Raw genomic sequence first — 19,346 nt, 5'->3', positions numbered from 1 at the left:
ACTGGATAATACCCATACAATGGATGGTCTTTTGGTCTTGTTAAAGATGATGAGGGGAACTATTGGAAATTCTGTGGTTGCTATGCTCCAACTGAGGTTGTGTCACATTATGTAGCATCAATTATGCATGCAATTATATCAGGATCAGTTTTTTTTTAATTTTTATTAATTGACTCAAACAATTAAAATCAAAATCAAATAAAAAAATATTTTCCAAAATGAAATGTCATTTCATTGATAACTAACAAGCGAGAAGCATAATTAGAGGAGACAATCTTTTATGGTGAAAATATTGCCCTTGGAACCACGTGGATACTCCTATTTTTGACACGTCATTGGTTACATTAATGGAGGGCGAGATCTAGCATGTATAACCGTAAAAAAAAAAAAATATATATATATATATATATATATATATATATATAAGTGTATATGAATAAGAATATGTATGTTTGTGAGATAGAATATTGTTTCTATTTTTTATTTCATGTGGTTGTTTTGTCTTATCTGTTGTCATGTTTTTGTGTATTGTGTGGACCCCAGGAAGAGTAGATGTTCTACTGGGGATCCTAATAAAATCCTAAATCCTAAATCAGTTATACTATAGTACTTCATAAAACGTTGCATATTCGTGTCATCTCTGTTCTCAGATCAGTGGTGTGTATGAGGTCTTGAGGACATGGGGATGTTGGGTCCGCGAGGTTGATGGTGTTGTGATTGCAATGAGACCGTATAACCCGTTAAGTCGCCATACCGGCAACGTTCAGCAATCAGATGGTGGTCAGTTCAGTCCCATTTTCATTGAAACGTTCAGATTACGTTTAGGAGCTCTTGAATATAGCCTGCCTTAATTTTCCCTAACGTAGGCTATACACGCACAAAAACCAGAACAGAAAGTAGGCTGCAGAAATCCACTCAAAATGAACAACGGATGGACCATCTCATGGTAACCCACTCGTATCATTTTATTCGGGAGCAAGAAGAACCCAGGGCAAATGCGAATGTTGATGATCAATCCAAATGCACGTTTGAACGCGGTTCTTTGTATCTCCATTCTGGACTGGAACATGACTCCGTACAGGTGACTGGTCGCCCTCTAGTGTACGTGAGATTCCACCATGGCAACCTTAAAATGTATAAAAGATAGCTACATCTCATTGTATTTTTGTTTTTGCATTTTGCCTTCACGAGAAATTTATAAATTAATTAATGGGCGTAAGTGTAGCATATGTGTGTAGTCAGCATTGGCATTTAAACGGTAAAGTTCTTTGTTGCATTTTTTCTGACGTTTGGTTTTATTATGTAGGAGGAGTCAGTACCACTGACACGTAAGAATCTTAGCTGCGCTACCCTACTGAAGAAGATAAGAGACAGTAGTGTTACCGCATACCATCACATCAGATGAGAATGACGTTGTAACCTACAAAGATAACTTTTTTTGTATATTTTACATTTTAAAGGGATTCGAAGTTTGAGCCGGAAAGATTTCTGCCGTTGCCAACTGCCATAAAACAATGAGATTTCCCATGCTCATTTCTCTCATCAGGCCGATCGGGCCGGTTGTTATCGGTATTTCTTTGGGATTTACATTGAGTTTGTTGAGTGTAACGTGGGTCGAGGAGCCGTGCGATGCCGATTCTAAAAGCGGAGATGAAGTTGTTTTGGCTCAGGAAGGGAATCTGAAAGGTGCCCGGAGACCCAATTCCATATCGACTGTTAACGGGGAAAATGGGGACATCGAGGAGGATTTTGAACCGAGAATCGTACCATATAAACCAGTAAAACAAAGTCAACCGAAGAAAGTTTTCAGGTGAGACATTTGAATTATTAGTCTATTAGGTTGCACTTTGGGGTTTCGATGGAATTAGGTATTTTAAACGCCTGAATTTCAAGCGTAAACCGTTTACACGCTTTTTTTCTGGCGGAAGATCACCGTAACGTTTAGTTGGAGCCAAGTAATTTAGACTAGCTCACTGAATTTGACCACATATGCTGGGTTTTCAGCTTGAACGGGGATGATTCAGGAATGAAAGCATCAATGCTGCTCATTGTATTCCTTTTACGGTAATACAGTAGTTTATCCTTGTCCACACAACTGTGTCTTCATAAAAATGAGGCTATGGCTTAAACCTTTAGGTGTAGCCTAATATCCATCGGTTTCCACATTATTTAAACCCATGTTTTTAAAGACTTGTTTACATGGTAACTTCTGTTACAGTGTTGTTTGATTGCCAGGCAAGCATTTGTCATAAAGTAGGCTATCGCTATGTTCAAGATTAAATTAAAATCTCACCGTTAAGGAACATGCAACGATAGGTTACTTAAGGTTGCTTACATGCAGTAGGTTACGTTTATAACCAATGTTCTGTTGCATGTGCGTGTCAGATCAGTAACGTTGGCATTCAAAATCATTTTATTTTAAGATTTGAGACCGTATCGAGTAGGCTACTGATTCTGACATTGCGCTGTTAGTAACCGAGATATAGTCTAGCCTAAATTATTCCGAGGCCTTAAAATCCTCATGTGTTTTGACTTGGAATTAAGTGTCACATCACTCGTCGATCAAGGTATGATTGGTTATAAGGCTAGTGCTGGGTTGAGAAACACAAATATGATAATTTTAGTTTTCAATTATTCAGTTTATTTGTAATGTCGGCAAACAAACCACAATCCCAAGGTAGCCTAGCCATTTATGTTGCACTAGGTTCATTATTTACGTGTTTGTTTGTTTGTTTGTTTTGCGTTTGGTACTTTATGCTTGCCTCTAGCTTCACTCTTCAGACCCATATGGTCGAAATTAGTTTACCCTTTCCTGACATATAAGACAACAGCCACGATAATAGAGGGACATAACTGGACCAGACCAGGGACGATTGCCTATATTATGGATAAATCAATTACTCAAGGACATGTACAGTATTTTACTTTCATGTTATTTTCCATTTAAGCAATAGGCTACATTATTGAAAGGTTCAGGCCTACACTCCAGGATTAAACTGAAAAAATGATATGATGTTACCCACTTGAAATCTTACTTAGGCTAATGATACAAAAACAAAATACGATTCAGGGATGAAGGCACCATGTCAAAACGTTTGAATCTTTAATTATCAAATAATATTATGAGGAGGAAAGTTCAATACTTATATTTTTTTAATGAATTTTCATCTGGTTTCTTTAGAAGCAGTTAAGAAGTCAGTTATCTTAAGTCAAATGCATTTACACAACATAATAAGAGATGAGACATACCTGTGGCCGCTGGACACCTTTACTGAAAATTGCTGTATCATGTTTCCTCAGTTTGTTGATTAGCCACATTTTGAGGAACCGTGCCTTCACTGTTTGACACATTTTTATGACAATTGATCATGGAGTTGTCTGAACACTTGTGAAAAGTGGCGATAATTATTTGTCCACATCACATACCGAATGTATGAATTTCTTTACAGACACTCTGACAAGTATCTGCATTATTCTGCCTGGCTACTTGTCCCTGTTTTGGACTGAGAGCCTTAGGCCGTGTCAAACACGGCAGGTGGACACCACAGGTGTGATAGCTAATTAGATCTCCACGCCAAACTTAACTCTTAAGACCGGAGTTTAACATAACACAGCCCAACTGTCTCAAACCAGCACAGGAAAAGTCTACTTTCAAGTTTGTTTTATTTGATTCTGTTTCTGAGGAAACCTTGTATTGCTGTTGTGTTCATGGTGCTTGGAGTCGGGGTGCTTTGGAATTCATGTAGCATTCACATCTGGATAAGACAATACAGCAGGTTGGAGAAAAAGCAAAGCCACATAAATAAAAAATCTTGCAAATTGGTCACTGAAATGTTATGTATCAAATTACAGTAGTGAACTGACCTGAATTTATTTACACTCACAATGTTGTTTAAACGGTAACCTGATATCCAACTAGACAGGTTTAAATTCACGTGATTTAACTTGCAATCTGTAATCTCTGTCTTGCTTCAGAAATGTAATGTTAAAACTTCAAATCTCTGTCAAGTACCAAAAGCTCACGTAGTTTGAAGTAACAGTTCATTGAATTTATTGTAAGGCAAAGGTTCCCATGGCCTGTAGTAGGACATTCATGGCTATAAATAAGGTGGGTAATTCTCACCTGGCTTGAACAATCCAATGGAGCACATGAAATTATGTGTACACATTGATACACATATGTAGCCTATATGCATTAGTGGACCTTAATTAGGTAGGCTATAATTGCTTGTTAAAGCAAATAGCCTGCTCCTCCAAACGGTGACTCATGCAGCAGCAATATAAAGCATGCAGACATCGTGAGGAGGTTAAACTGTTTGACTAAACATTAGATTGGGAAAGATGTGTGATCCAAGCAACTTTGACTGTTGTATGATCGTTGGCGTCAAATGTGGTGGTTCCAGCATCTCTGAAACGGCTGCCCTTCTGGGAATTTCATGCACTATGGTCTCTAGCATTTATAGAAAATGGTGTGATAATCAAGAAACATCATTTGAACAGCAGGTCTATGGGCAAAAACACCTTGTTAATGAGAGAGGTCAAAGGAGAATGGGTTGACTTGTTCAAGCTAACGAAAAGGCTACAAATAGTCAAAGAACAGCTGTTTACAACAGTGGTGTGCAGAAGGGCATCTCTGAATGCACAATGTGTTGAACCTTGAAGCGAATGGGCTACAGCATCAGAAGACCATGCGAGGTTCCACTCCTATCTGTTAAGAACAGGAAAGTGAAGCTACAGTGGGCACGTGATTACCAAAACTGGATGATGTAAGATCAGAATAAATGTTGCCTGGTCTGATGAATCTATATTTATGCTACAACATGCAGATGGTAGGGTCAGAATTTGGTGTAGAAATCATGGATCCATCCTGCCATACATCAACGATGCAGGCTGCTTGTGGTGGTGTAATGATGTGGGGAATGTTTTCTTGACACACATTATGCCCTTTAATACCAACTGAACATCATTTGAATGCCTCAAAATACTTAAGCATGGTTGGTAACCATGTGCATCCCTTTATGGGTAGAGCCCGTTCCAACTTATCAAAGGATAATGCACCGTGCAACAAAGAATGCATCATCTCAGGCTGGTTTCACGAACATGACATGATTTCAGTTGACTTTCCCAGATCTCAATCCAATAGGGCACCATTGCAATAAGGTGGAACAGGATGTTCGTAGCATGAACATGTGAATCTGTTGATGCAGCATGCACCACAATCCCTCAGGCAGTGCCAGCTGCTGGCATAAATGCCCAAGGCGGTTGTTCAAGGCCACAACCATATGTGGGTCACTCAGTTCAGGTTTTAAGTGTTTTTTTTAGTTTTTTTTAATTTTATTTTTTTATTTGTTTTGTTTAGTTGTGCAGTCTTCCCAGTGTGTAAATTGTTATTTAGTGAAACCAAAATCCTAGAGCTCTGCCCTCAGAAATGTTTCCAGCACATTGTTTAATCCATGCCGCAAATAATTCAAGCTGTTCTGGAGCCAAAAGTGGGTCCTAGATACACTACATGGCCAAATGTATGTGCACACCTGACATCCAACATCTCATCTAAAATTATGGATGTTAGTATGGAGTTGATCCACCCTTTGCTGCTAAAACAACCTCCACTCTTCTGGGATATTATTTTACATATATTCTTTATATTAGATGTTGGAGCATTGCTGCAGGGATTTGCTTACATTCAGCCAGAAGGTGAGGTAGGGCACGGATTGGGCGATTAGGCCTGGCTCGCAGTTGGCTTTCAAATTGATCCCAAAGGTGTTGGATGAGGTTGAGGTCTGGGCTCTGTGCAGGCCAGTCAAGTTCTTCCACACCAATCTCAACAAAGCCATTTCTATATAGGCCTCGCTGTATGCCCAGGGGGATTGTCATGCTGAAACAGGAAAGGGCCTTCCCCAAACTGTTGGGGAAGCATATAATCGTCTAGAATGTGATACAGATACTTTTGGTCATTGTGTAGATATACCAAATAAAGTGGTTACTATAGCCTACATGTTTATCCATATCTGGTATCTCAGAGGGCTACCACACAGAGTTATGATTTGTCTATTCCTAAAAATGCATATGAACTAATATGATCCTCATGTGATTTAGTAAATCCTGGCTGTAATTGCTGATAAGATGATTGAGTGTATTTTACTGCCCGAGGAAGGCAGGTATTAACTTCAGACATGACAGCATTGTCTTAATGATTGATTGTGTAAGTGAATGATGGCTGATGTAGCTTAGGCCTAATAAAAAAGAATCATAAGCAGAAATTTAGCTGACAGAAGAGCATTTCTCTTTGAAATGTCCCCTCCAAAAAGCAAAAAAAAAAAAAAAAAAATGAATATGTGCTCCTACCTATACTATAGACGAGCCTGTTGGATAGCTTGCTGGACTATAGACAAGACAGTTGGATAGCCTGCTGGTCTGTCCAACAGACTAGGCATAATCACACACTCACTGCTCTTATAGAAAGAAAGCTTCTGTCCATACTGTTGAATGTTATACTTTGATAATTCTGGTGTGATGTACATTATTAAAAACATTAGATAAGTCAAATTCATCTATGGCTCCATATGGAGTTTGTTATTGTCAGTACATGTAAAATAGGCATTTAGACTAATTGTGGTGGGAATGTTTATGACAGCATGTCCTTATAAACCACAAGAGGGAGTGTTAAACATTTTATTGTCATATTGAGCAATCCATCAGTAAGTGCATGTTGTACTTGTGGGATGGTGCTGTCATTAGTCAGTTATTGTAGCAAAGAAATCCAAAAATGTTATGTGGAAAACACTATATCTGAACTTAATGTGACCCACAATAAGGGCTTTCAATTGAGTATAAAATCTTGTAATAATGGAGTTTTTTCGCTTTCAGGGCGAAGTACATCAGCACAGAGCTGGGCATAAGGGAGAGGCTCTTTGTGGGGGTTATGACGTCCAAGAACACCATCAACACGTTGGGCGTGGCCGTGAACCGAACCATCAGCCACCACCTGGAGAGCGTGGTGTTCTTCACTGGCATGCGCAACCGCAAGATTCCCCACGGCATGTTCGTGGTCACACACGGTGACGAACGGCTCATCTGGAACATGTTCCAGACAGTCAAATATGTGCTGGAGCACTACGTCGCCGAATACGACTGGTTCTACTTCGTCCAGGACGACACGTACACAGAGGCCGACCGCCTCAAGGCCCTGGTGGGCCATCTGAGCATAGACCGCAACCTGTACATGGGCAGCCCGGAGGAGTTCATCGGCGGAGAGCCAGAGGGCAGGTACTGCTACGGTGGGTTCGGGTATCTCCTGTCCCGCACACTGCTGCTTCGGTTGAAACCCTTCCTGGAGAACTGCAGGAATGACATCCTGAGCGCCAGGCCAGACGAGTGGCTTGGCCGATGCATCATCGATTACGCCAACACAAACTGCGTGGATGAGCACGAGGTATGATTGGTTGTTTTTGTCTTATAGGCAGGGCTGAATTTCTGTGGTTCTGGATACGTCTTTACTATGGCAGAGTTTCACTGGGCGTCACATTTCTTTCCCAGTTATCCTACTTCGTTCCTCATTAATTCCAGGCTTCACAGTACACATAATGTTCCCTTCTGATTCATACTGTATACCATGGGTCTCCCTCATCATCACATAGATGCCTCCATTGCAAATGAAACAAAATCGGCTTCTTTGGCCTCAGCCCACTGAGGCTTTGTGTAATAGGCTGTTTCCTGTCACTCAGTGAAACCTAACACAAAACATCTGGCAAACATAGGTCTCAGAAATTGCACTGTCACTTTGGTGCAACTACCAAAGCTCCAATTGAAATCACAATGGGTATGAACGTGCGCCAGTTCGGAGCTCTCGGTAACATCCTCTGATTAAAGATTATATTTAGGTGTTGCAAAGCTGTGAATAATCTTTCACTGCATCAAAGGCTTTGTTTCTTGCCATCTGTGATTGTAGTGTGGAGCTGTTAATTTGAGTGTCAGTTAGCTGTTAGCCTCTGAAGCGAACTGCTCATTCTGTTGTGATTGAGATCTGTACCATGCAAAAAGGCCTCAACAGCAATACCCCCACAAGAACCAAGTCAGGCTGACTTGTTTTTTCTTGTGTTGAATGCAAAGTGTACCATTACAAAACCTCAGTGACAACTCCCTCATTATGTTTATGTCATTATGGATTTTTGGGAGCTTCCTTGAAGTCAATGTACTACTGCAGTAACACACATGGTGCTCACTGGGATCCAAATGATTCTGGAATGGATGTGTTCATTCACACAAGACACGTATTAGTGGTCTGTTACAAAAACACTCTTGCGCAAAATTCATTTTCAATGAGCTTGTTTGAAATAATTTGATTAATTTAATTGAAAAAACTTCTTTGCTGAATTACAAAACAAGCAGAAGTGCCAAACTCTGAACTGCTGTTTTGCTGTGCCAGTATTTTTGTATTTGCTTTACAGTGGGCTTGTTTTCCTTCTGCTGTAGCACAGATTACTTTAGAGTCACAGATGCAAAAACTGGGCCTCCCAGCATTGCCTAATCTCAGGGGCTGGGACCTGGGTCTCCCTGTGCAGGCCTACTTTAACACAGATGTGTGTCCTGGGAAGTCTCCCCTGCAGAGCATGGTTCTCGCCGCAAAGCTAATTAAAACAAGGGCCGTAAAAAACTGCTACAGTCAACCTTGTACGAACCTACCCTTAGAATGTTTTATGCTTTGTTACTTAAACTCTGTTTCTTCCAGCATTGCCTAAACATAGCGACAGGGCACTGTATTGAAACACAGGCAGTATTTGAGTAAAAAAGCATCCTCCTTTGGCCTCTCACCTCCTCATGACCTGTAAGTGACTAACTGGCTGCCATGAAAGGGAATGTTTGAGCTGTTTATGACACAGCAGGGGGTAAGGGAGGAGCGGAGAGCCCTGCTCCTCTCAGCCTGCTCCTGTTGCCCCACAAAGCCTGCAGTTTGTTCAGTCTGATGAATATTTTGCTGTGGTTCACCTTGAAAGCTATGTTCATGCAAAATTGTTTTCATAATTTTGCAGAAATCTGAGATATGTTTGCTCGCATTTGGTGGTTGTGCCTGGGGAGGAAATGGGCGGGGGTACATAATGTAACTAGAAGCCGTGGGTGACGTATTTAAGAATCAGTCACACCATACGCAATCGCACAGGACTCTGCAGCCATGCTAAGCAGATGTTTGGAGGGACAATTTGATGTTATAACAGTTTGCATTGTTTTTTTCTTGTGTTGAATGCAGCCCTGGTATGCCTCCAGGATATGGCAATCTCACTTACGGGAACACACACCTGTGACTGATTGGCAGTCAGCCAGAGTATCTTGTTGCTCATCAAGTCGGATATAGAGGCAAAGCTGGAGCAATAGTTATGAGTTGCAGTGTGGGATATTAGTTTCTGCCTTTTCTCCCTTTTCGTTTTTGCCTTGTTTTGGGTTAGAATTGCTTGCCCAAGGAAAAGTGGGAATGAAAGAGTTTTTGGCTAATTCAGCCAGCTCTGTGTCCTCTTTTGCACACTCTCACCACTCTGCACGGTAGGTATAGACACATCACCCTACCACGGGGGCAGGCCTGGGTCTGTTCAACATTTTGAATGATATAGCTAGCCTACTTTGCCACAGTTTGCCTTTAATGCTATGTTCACTATAAATGGCCTGCAGTATTATGCAGCATTCTTGGAGATTGTTCTGCTTTGCTGGGTGTGCTGGGGACGAGAAAATAATCAGAGGTAACCAGCAAGTGACATTTAACAATATGTATCATACAGCACATTTTTGAATATAAGAACTGTGTTATTTGAATTCAGAAACATTTGAATCCAATTTGAAACTTCAAAATGAAATGCTTAGCATTTGGAATGACATAGGCCTGTTCATTATTAAAAAATATGTATAGACACTGTATTTATTTAGGCTATTTGTTTATATGGCAACTGTCTAATTGTGTACACACGACCTGTGACGCTCTTGCCTTGATAGGCTGTTTGCTGTAGAGTCTCCTCTGCTTAAATCCCTTGGTAAATCCTAGGATTATGTTGTCCTGTTATAAGGCACCTAGTGTTATTCTGAAGGTAGGCCTATATCTATAACGTCTAATAACCTGATATATGGGCAATCCAAATTTGCCTTTTCCTTGCATTGCATACTTTCAGTAGATATCTTGTCTGCATATATATTCATAGAACATGTCACATATTTTGAAAAGAAATCACGTGAACACAAATGTGTTGGTTATTCTGTAACTCTCCTTTAAGCTATTGGCAAGTTCTTCACAGAACAGCACAAGTTGTCTTGTCTAAACATTTTGAGCTGTAGAGGAATGACTGGGTTTTTCATGTCAGCCATGATGAACTGACTGTACAGCACACTGGCAGAGATGTTTAATTCTGTGTGGTTTTTATTGGTTAAAAATAACCAATGGATATTCTTATGTAATTGACTCAGGTGCTTACATACCTCATTCCAAAGTCTGCTGTGTTTGAAGGGTAAAAGCAAGCATGCCCTAGGTTATACAATCTGAGCAAACCTAACTCTTTTATTAATCATTAATTCAGCAGTGCGTTTTTAACAGGGACCCAAACACATTGCCTTGCTTAAGGGTGTAAATGCAAGCATCCCACCTGGAATTTGACTCTCAAGCCCACATGTCCGGCCCCCCCTCTTTATGACTTTACTGAGTCTACTGGATAGTGTGTCTCAAATGGGCCCACAGTAATTTAATTCAATAAATAAATAAACAAGCGAACCAAAGAAGAAAAAAACATTATTTTGTACACCCATGTGTCACTCTTATTGCTTGAAACTCTTTGCCTTTGACCTGGTGGTTGTTCGGTAGTGGGTGCATTGGGCTGATAAGAGTATGAAAGTTAGTTTGAGCAATTAGGCTACATCTAAGGGTTTCATGAGACCTTCTGTTCCTAATGCAAACTTTTCAGAATCATGTACCTGACATCCACCTCATGCTGAAAAAAAAAACAGCAAGCCGGAGAAATGATGCATGCAGATGTGCCTGTTTGAAATATCCATCTGCGGCTTTAATCTGAAAGTACTTTCTCTCCTCCTGTGTGAAGTCGCTGCGATTACCATCCTTCAGAAGAAGGTCTGTGCCATATGCTCGTTTGTAAATGTGCGATTCCACGTTAGCAGCGGCGTTTAAACACGTTTTCAAAGCCTGCGGTGAAATCAAGCCTTTCAGCGTGCAGAGATTGGGATCGTTAATAAATTGGTGCGCTGTGTGCACTGCGGGGAAATGATTTTGCTCCAGGCACTGTGGTCTGGCACAGTCGTTAAAATAATTACAACGAGGAGCGAAGCGCAATTAACCGTTCCTGTGGGAGGTAACCCCTGGGGAGGGGGGAACAGGGAGGGGTGTGGTGGTTGGGGGTGGGGGTGGGGGTTGGTTGAAAGAATGTGTTGACCTGCAGCTCCATCATTTCAAATTCACTTTACATGCTTCAGAGGGTAATGATGTGCTATGTAATCTCACATGGTCTGATAATGAGCTAATACTCATAATTAATTCCCATATTGCTCTGACGGATCAGCATTTAGTACTGTAGGCACATACCGTCCAAAGCCACATACAAAGACCCTGCTTTGATGGTTACATTTATATTTCTAGTTGAGGCAAAGCCTAAGTTGATATGTGCAAAGCATTTTGAAACCGTTTAGCCTACCTAGCATTTTAGTTGTTTAAAATTAACCCTCCCACAACTGCATGTAAACAGTGGAGATTTAAATACATACAAGAGTGAGATCATTACCTTTATTCTGTCTAGACTGGAGTTTGAAAATATACACTTGGTAGGCTTTTTTGATATTTTTTACTTTACATTGATTTTCTCTTGTTTACTTTGCCTTTCCTTTATTGAACCACAAAAAATAATTATGGTGGCTCATGGTATAGGCTTTTTAGTGTATGCATATTCAGTAATGCATTGAAATAACTATCGAAAGGTAAATCCAAACAACAGAAGTGTTATTAAAATGTTAGTATGATAATAAATCTATGAAATGATTACTTTGGCATGTAGGCCTATATTGTGGGTACATGGCCATATATTTTAACTATTTGAAGTTCTATCCGGTTTTTACTACTTTGGTTTTTCATGTTATAGCCTATATTTATCTTATTGCTTCTAATTTTCTTGATATACTTTTATTTTTAGAAGAAGAACACCATTTTGGACTATATCTTACGATAGTACCCAAATACATAAATGAGTGTGTCATTAAAATTCACTGTATTTTCTTGCGTTTGCTTTATTACTCTGTTCACCTCAGTTTTTATGCTGTTTTGTATGCTAATATCTTTTTTTTTTCAGGGACTCCAGTATTATCATTTTGAAATGGGAAAGAATTCAGATCCTAGTAAGGAGGAAAATGTGAACTTTAAGAATGCCCTCGCTGTCCATCCAGTCTCAGATCCTGAACAGATGTACAGACTGCATAAGCATTTCACTGAGATTGAGCTACAGAGAACCTACAGTGAGATTGAGAAATTGCAGGTAAGCACGACAATAATTCAGTAGAACTGCCACTGTTCATCAAATCGTCTGCTGTTCTATAAACAGCACAAAACACCTGTTATTAAAAAAACCAACTGATGAGAAAAATGCCCACTATCAACAGAATAGCTTTTTTTTTTCAATAAGATGCAATAGAACAGCTGCTGGAAATACAAACTTTTTAGTAGAATGCTCAGCAGTGCTCACTTTTCCACAATGCAGAAATTGTTCACAGAAGGACAGCTGTTCAATACTATGTGCATTTTTCAAGAAACACATACTATGGAACACAATGCACACTTACTGTATAAAAAACAGGTACTGTTGAACAGAACAGCCACTGTTCAATGAAATGTCCACTTTTTGACAAAACATGCTTTTTTTTTTAGCAAAAAAAGAACATTGTTCAACAATTGCCCACTCTTCAAAAGAACACTCAGTATTCAACAAATTTAGCAAAACTGTTCAAAGGAAAAGAAGAGCCACTTTTCAAAAGTGAACAGACATTAATTGCATGAAATTGCTTGCAGTTTATCCAGCATTGTTATGTATGGTCTTAAATATGATTGGAAAACCTCTCAAATTATTTGAAAATGATTGGTGCCTTTCCCATGCTTGCTGTTTTTGACACTGCTTGCAGTTAAAACGTTGTGGTGTTTGGTGGGAATTTTGTGAGTGAACTCCTTCATTCTTTGATCAATAGAAAGAGTATTTTTCTTGATTTTCCCCCACAGGCAGAAATTAAGAATATCAGTGAGGTGGCCTTTGATGGAAATCGCAGTGCCCAGTGGCCTATTGGGATCAATCCTCCCTTTGAACCGAAGACTCGTTTTGAGGTTTTGAGATGGGAGTACTTCACAGAGGATCAGGTATACTCCTGTACCGACGGCTCCCCGAAATGCGAGCTGCATGGGATCGACAAAGCGGACGTTACCGACGTCATCGAGACAGCAATGGGAGAGCTGAACAAGAAGTACAAGCCGATTCTACACCTGAAGAAGCAGCAGCTAATTAACGGGTACAGGCGCTTCGACCCCACCCGTGGGATGGAGTACACCCTGGACCTGCAGCTGGAGGTCGTCAATCAGAAGGGCAGGAGCCGCTCCATCACCAAACGGGTCCATCTGGTGCGGCCCCTGAGCCAGATCGAAATCATCCCCATGCCTTACGTCACGGAAGCCACCAGGGTTCACATTATCCTGCCGATGACCGTTCACGACCGCAGCGACATCAACCAGTTTTTCCAGGTGTACGCCGATAACTTCTTTGAGACGAGCGAAAATGCCGTTTTAACTTTTCTGTTCATCTATGACCCTTTCGAGGCTCAGCAGGTCAACCAGAATGACATTTTCGGTGATGTCAAAGCGAAAATCAATGCCTATGAGCGCAAGTATCCCACTGTCAAAATCCCATGGATAAGTGTCAAGACCGAAGCGCCATCCCAAATCAAAATCATGGATATCATTTCAAAGAAGCACCCTGTGGACACGTTATTCTTCGTCGCCAGCGTCAGCACCAACGTCAACTCTGAGTTCCTCAACCGCTGCCGCATGAACTCCATTAACAGCTGGCAGGTCTTCTTCCCTATCCACTTCCAGGACTACAGCCCAGACATTGCCTATCACAACCAACAGCCCCCAGTTAACATTGACCTGGTCAAGGACTCGGGCCACTTTGACCGCAGTGTTTTTGATGAGGCCTGCTTCTATAACGCCGACTACATGGCGACGCGAACTCGCATGGCCTCTGATGTGCAGGAGAACGAGGAGATCCTGGAGACTCTGGATGTCTACGACATGTTTATCAAGTACTCTAGCCTGCACGTATTCAGGGCAGTGGAGCCCGCACTGCACCAGAAATACAGGTACCAGGCATGCAATCCCCGCCTAAGCGAGGAGATCTACCACAGGTGTGTCCAAAGCAATCTGGAGAGCCTGGGCTCTCGCTCACAGCTGGCAATGCTGCTATTCGAACAAGAACAGGGCAACAGCACGTGATTCCAAAACTGAAAAGTGAGGCTGTCCTTCCAGGTAGTCATCAAAAAGTTTACAAAGGTAATGCATATCCTGAGGAGTTTTGTTATGTTTACAAAAATGCCACCGATTATATGCACACACATAATCACCATATAATAATCACACTTGCATAGAAAAATAGGCATTGTTACAAATTCACACCCATACAAAAACGCTTTTTATCTGAAACACGTTGAAAATTTCCACTTCCAAATAATTTTCATTCTTGTCATTTTAACTCGCTCTCCCATGTTTAACCTTACGGTTTTGCGGAGGGGGAGGCTGTATGAAGGTCACTGTTTGTTTTTTTAAAAACGTCTTTACTTTGTCGTGGTCGCCGAGGGTACAATTTCAAACAGGCAGCTCTGAAAATGTGCAAGTACTTGTGATGATCATAAATGCTGGCACCCCTTTAAATTACTGCTATTGCTATTGGTGCCTTTGATTTGCATGTTAGCTTTGTTAGCAAGTAGTCCTCAAGTTATGAAAGGCTTTTTAAATGGCTTCTCAACAGGAAACTACAAACTCAACATCTGACATTTGAATAGTTCTGTTGATATATTATAAAGCAGCTTAGTATTTGGATATTCAAGTTTAATAAAATAGGCCATATATGGCTTGCATATAAATATTTCTAATTTAAATGTCTATTTATGTATGTATGTGTACATTACATTTGTAGTTAGGCAAGAACATATTCACAAGTATTTAAATTTGAGAATGTCTATTTAAAATGAGGGATAAATGTGTACATGTATATTTTCTGAGGAAAGAACTGAATTTAGTGAGCCTTTACTCAACAAATGGCCAGAACTTTGGTTTAAAGCTTATTGTTTGAGTTTCAATGGCTTGTGTTTGAGAGTTGATTTAGTGAAAGCACAGAGCCCCAGGAGGCTCAACCTTGTTAATGCAAAAGCAGTATGAGATTTTGACTGTGTGGTGGACAAGACGATACACAATCTTTCTGTTGTGATACCAAAAAAATAAATAGTTGTGAGACAGCCTGTTGATTGAAATTTATATACCAAAGCACGTCCTGTTGTGACACGGACAGAATGTGTAGAAGGCAGCCTCATGGAACTCTCATTTGTGGTGATACAATGTGGTTTTCAGTCAAAAGCTCAAGATCTTTGGAAGACTGAGCCTGAGACAGTTCAGTTGAGAAAGTATCAGAGCAGGAATTTCAGTGACCTTTAGGAAGAATTAAGTTATTTGTTGGGTTTTGAAGGTGAGAACATTGTTCCTGATAGCATGATGAGGGGTGATACCTCTGTTTGCCCTTGGATTCTTTACATTTTTTTACATATCTAAATATTCCACTCATACTCTTGGTATCCATAGGCATCATTCCTTTCCTGGCCCATGACAATTAAACTAGTTTCTTTCAGATGTTTTGTTTCAATCTATGTTATAGAAGAAATTCTAATTCAACATTTTTCTGATGTCTCAGTCTACTCATAGGGGGAGGTTTTAGTTTACTAAAGAATGTCAAGGTCATTATTATTATTATTATTATTATTATTATTATTATTAATAATATTGAGCAGGGTAACTGCCCCAAATATAACTATACTTACACCTTTCAGTGGTGACCAAACCACTTATAACAGGCCTTAATTCAGACAGCAGTACCCTTTGATAGGAAGTGGGCGGACTTCATCAGCTCTACTTGGGCTGAGAGCAGTATGGGTATGGAGATGGTGGTGCACCATAGTCACAGAGTTGTGACCTGCATCAGTAGAAGTACGCACAGACAGAAGAGCCCTGTGATTTGCAATACAGCAGACTGCGAAAGCTTCTAACTGCACCGCTGTGATTCAGTAGACTAAAGGAAGCATTTTAAAAGAGATTCTACAAGACTTGACTGCTTCAATGATTCCTTCTGGCTCAGTTGTATTTAAAGTGATTGTATTGTTTAAATACACTGTAGGCCTATATGTAGGAGATATGTGAAGTTAAACATGCTAAAGTTAAGAAGTTAAAAGTGGAACACTGTTGTCACTTTTTTGTCTAGTGTAGGATTTACACATTCAGACATGTAATGTATATTGAATTTTGCAGTAATATTTCTGATCCATGTCTGGTTTGTGGTTCGAGCTTGTTTGAAATGTCTTGGTCGTCTTTATCCATCCGTATGGGTAAGGGAAATGAAATGAGATTATATGGCTTGTGAAACTTGAGAAGTCTAAAATGTTATGATACAATGCTATTGTAAAATTGTACAAGAGTGTATGTCCAACAGCTTATTGTTTCATTTTTTTGTTGTTGTTTTCTTTATCAACTTTGTTTACACATGTAGTTTAGGAACAGTGCACACATTTTTATTTGTAATTGAGCAAAACCATGTTTTATATTTAGTTATCCTCTCAATGTTCAGCAATTTATCTTTGTCTATATTCATCAAGTCCAGATATTGTGTGGAAGCAAGTCTTAATTAAGGCTTAGATTACTTTATAAATGGATTTAATATTAAGGAACCATACACTTACACAGAAACCTTACACTTTTCTGTGAGATACAGAAATGTAAACTGAGTTTAATCCAAGCCGTATGGAGATCTGGCGACATGGGAAATGTAAATGTATGATGGATAAATGATAGAGGATGGATAATGGTGATGTTTCACATAAAGGGGGAGGTGTTACATTTCTGCACAGTAACATAAATGTTACATTACAGGCATTTGGCAGACGCTCTTATCCAGAGCGATGGACAACAAAGTGTATAACCATAACCAGGAACAAGTATGAAACCCCTAGAGTTTCAAAAAAAATGAATAAAATGTCAAATGATGTTTTAAACCTTGCACTGTTAATATGTGCAGCTGAAATGGCAGTTCAAAGTTCACCAGGTCACATGTAGAGGCTGTCTAATGGGTGTCTTGATGCTATTCAAGTAGTACCATAAATGCAAAGAGTAACTTGATCCATGTTGACACTATTTTTATCTATATGTAAATGGAACGACCAGTTTGTCACATCGACATAAAGGTGATGTTTAGAAGTTCTATGGAACTGTGAATTATTATTTTTTGTAATTCTCAAATAAAATAATTTAATATAAACATGTTTGTTTTGATTATATAGCCTAATGTATACAAAACATTAAACACTGACTAACAGAACCTTGCGGTCACCTTTAAGCATCACCAAATGATCAGACATCATCATTTTCTTCACGTGGCTGCCAACTGTGTGACATTTACACTTTATGTTCCAGTCCAAGATTTGTAAAAAATAAAATAAAATAAATTGCTCATTTGCTTTACCACATTTAACCTCACGGATGATTTTCATGAATGTATAACAAGGTAGCTATATATCTGCTGAGCGTGAAGATTCAAATTCAGATTCATTGGATATACTTGGGGAGGGGGGGGGCAAAAAAAATCTCTATCTAAAAATGATATTCCATTGAATTACCTGATAAAAATTATGTTGCCACTGAATGAACCTGACATACAGTAGATACCCTCAGTTGACTTATTTCCCATTATGTGATCTGTGAAACTTGCCGGTTTCTAGGCTCCATGCCCACCATGGGAAGCAATACAAGCTGTGCATCTCTGACACAATCCTCAAGCCAGGTTGAACATAATGTCTGATGATGCAGTGTAAAGTTTAGCACTAACTGCATTCTGAGAGAATGTAGCTATATCTTCTTAAAGCAACTCAAGTCCAATAAGGAAAATGCATGAATTGTGACCTTACATTTCCCCATTTAAGTCTACTTCCTAAATCTGTTCAGTTGTTGTATTCTTTCTGACAAAGTACTCATGAGATACTAGAATACCATCAAGTTTCAGATTCTGTATCAACAATGTTTCTTAGACACTGTAAGGAAAAGGTGGTCTAGATGCTTTTTATATCTTCTGTTTGTTAGGGCACCGCTAGCATACTGGCTGTGGGCAGGCAGGCAAACCACATAACTATAGGGCAACAGTAACCAAATGACATATAATTAGATTGTATATAAATACTCACACCCAGTGGCCACTTTATTAGGTACACCTATCTAGTACTGAGTAGGACTAGACCCCCCCCCCCCCTTTGCCTTCAGAACAGGCTGAATTCTTTGGATTCCACAAGGTGCTGGAAACATTCCTTTGGGATTTTGGTCCATGCTGACTCAATAGCATCACACAGTTCCTGCATATTTTTTGGCCACTTATTCATGCTGCAAACCTCCCATTCCATCTCATTCCAAAGGTGCTTTGTTGGATAGGGATCTGGGGACTGTGCACGGCGTTCACGTAAACTGCAGTCACTCTCATGTTCATGGAACCAGCTTGAGATGATGTGTGCTTTGTGACAATCAAATGATGCTGAGTTGGTCTTAAGGGGTCTAATGTGTTCCAAGAACCTTCACCACACCATTGCACCACCACCAGCAGCCTGGACTGTTGACGCACAGCAAGATGGATCCCTGGATTCATGATGTTCACACCAAATTCTGACCCTACCATCTGGATGTTGTATGGAGAAGGGGTTAGAAAAATCCACCTGAAAGCAGTAGGGCTGTCAAAAAATATTCGAAGTTCGAAAACTATTCGAAAATCTTTCTTTTTTTAAAGTTCGAACCTAAATTTGAGCATTCGAATATTAGTTTTGGACCCCGCGTATTGTAATTAACATGCAGGCTTTCATTTCATGCGGCGAATCATGTTCATGCACGCAAAGTTCATTTCGGGCAAGTGGATCGTCTGGTTTTCCTTGCCAATAACCTCCGGTGATACTTTCAGCTCTATGGACACCTAACGTTACTGGTCAGCTAGCCTCGCGAGCCAGTCTTTTTTCGTTCAACAGATCTGGTAAGCTAACAATTT

At 40.0% G+C, this 19,346-nt stretch overlaps 1 protein-coding gene across 1 annotated transcript; it reads left to right on the top strand.

Moving 5' to 3' along the window:
• The first annotated feature begins 1,215 nt into the window (after nt 1-1,215).
• Nucleotides 1,216-17,585, top strand: chpfa (chondroitin polymerizing factor a). The gene is made up of 4 exons (XM_064327605.1): nt 1,216-1,810; nt 6,868-7,432; nt 12,324-12,506; nt 13,241-17,585. The coding sequence occupies exons 1-4, from the start codon at nt 1,515-1,517 to the stop codon at nt 14,501-14,503; spliced, it is 2,307 nt and encodes a 768-aa protein (XP_064183675.1). The 5' UTR covers nt 1,216-1,514; the 3' UTR covers nt 14,504-17,585.
• The last annotated feature ends 1,761 nt before the right edge of the window (nt 17,586-19,346 follow it).

Source organism: Anguilla rostrata, chromosome 3 (assembly GCF_018555375.3).
Source record: "Anguilla rostrata isolate EN2019 chromosome 3, ASM1855537v3, whole genome shotgun sequence".
Taxonomy (NCBI): domain Eukaryota; kingdom Metazoa; phylum Chordata; class Actinopteri; order Anguilliformes; family Anguillidae; genus Anguilla; species Anguilla rostrata.
This window is presented reverse-complemented; position numbering and strand designations above follow the sequence as displayed.

Excerpts from the sequence above, each read along its gene's own strand:
- chpfa (XM_064327605.1), top strand. The coding sequence starts at position 1,515 with ATGAGATTTCCCATGCTCATTTCTCTCATCAGGCCGATCGGGCCGGTT. Across the intron at positions 1,811-6,867 it reads CAACCGAAGAAAGTTTTCAG|GGCGAAGTACATCAGCACAG; the intron begins GTGAGACATTTG and ends TTTCGCTTTCAG. Across the intron at positions 12,507-13,240 it reads GTGAGATTGAGAAATTGCAG|GCAGAAATTAAGAATATCAG; the intron begins GTAAGCACGACA and ends TTTCCCCCACAG.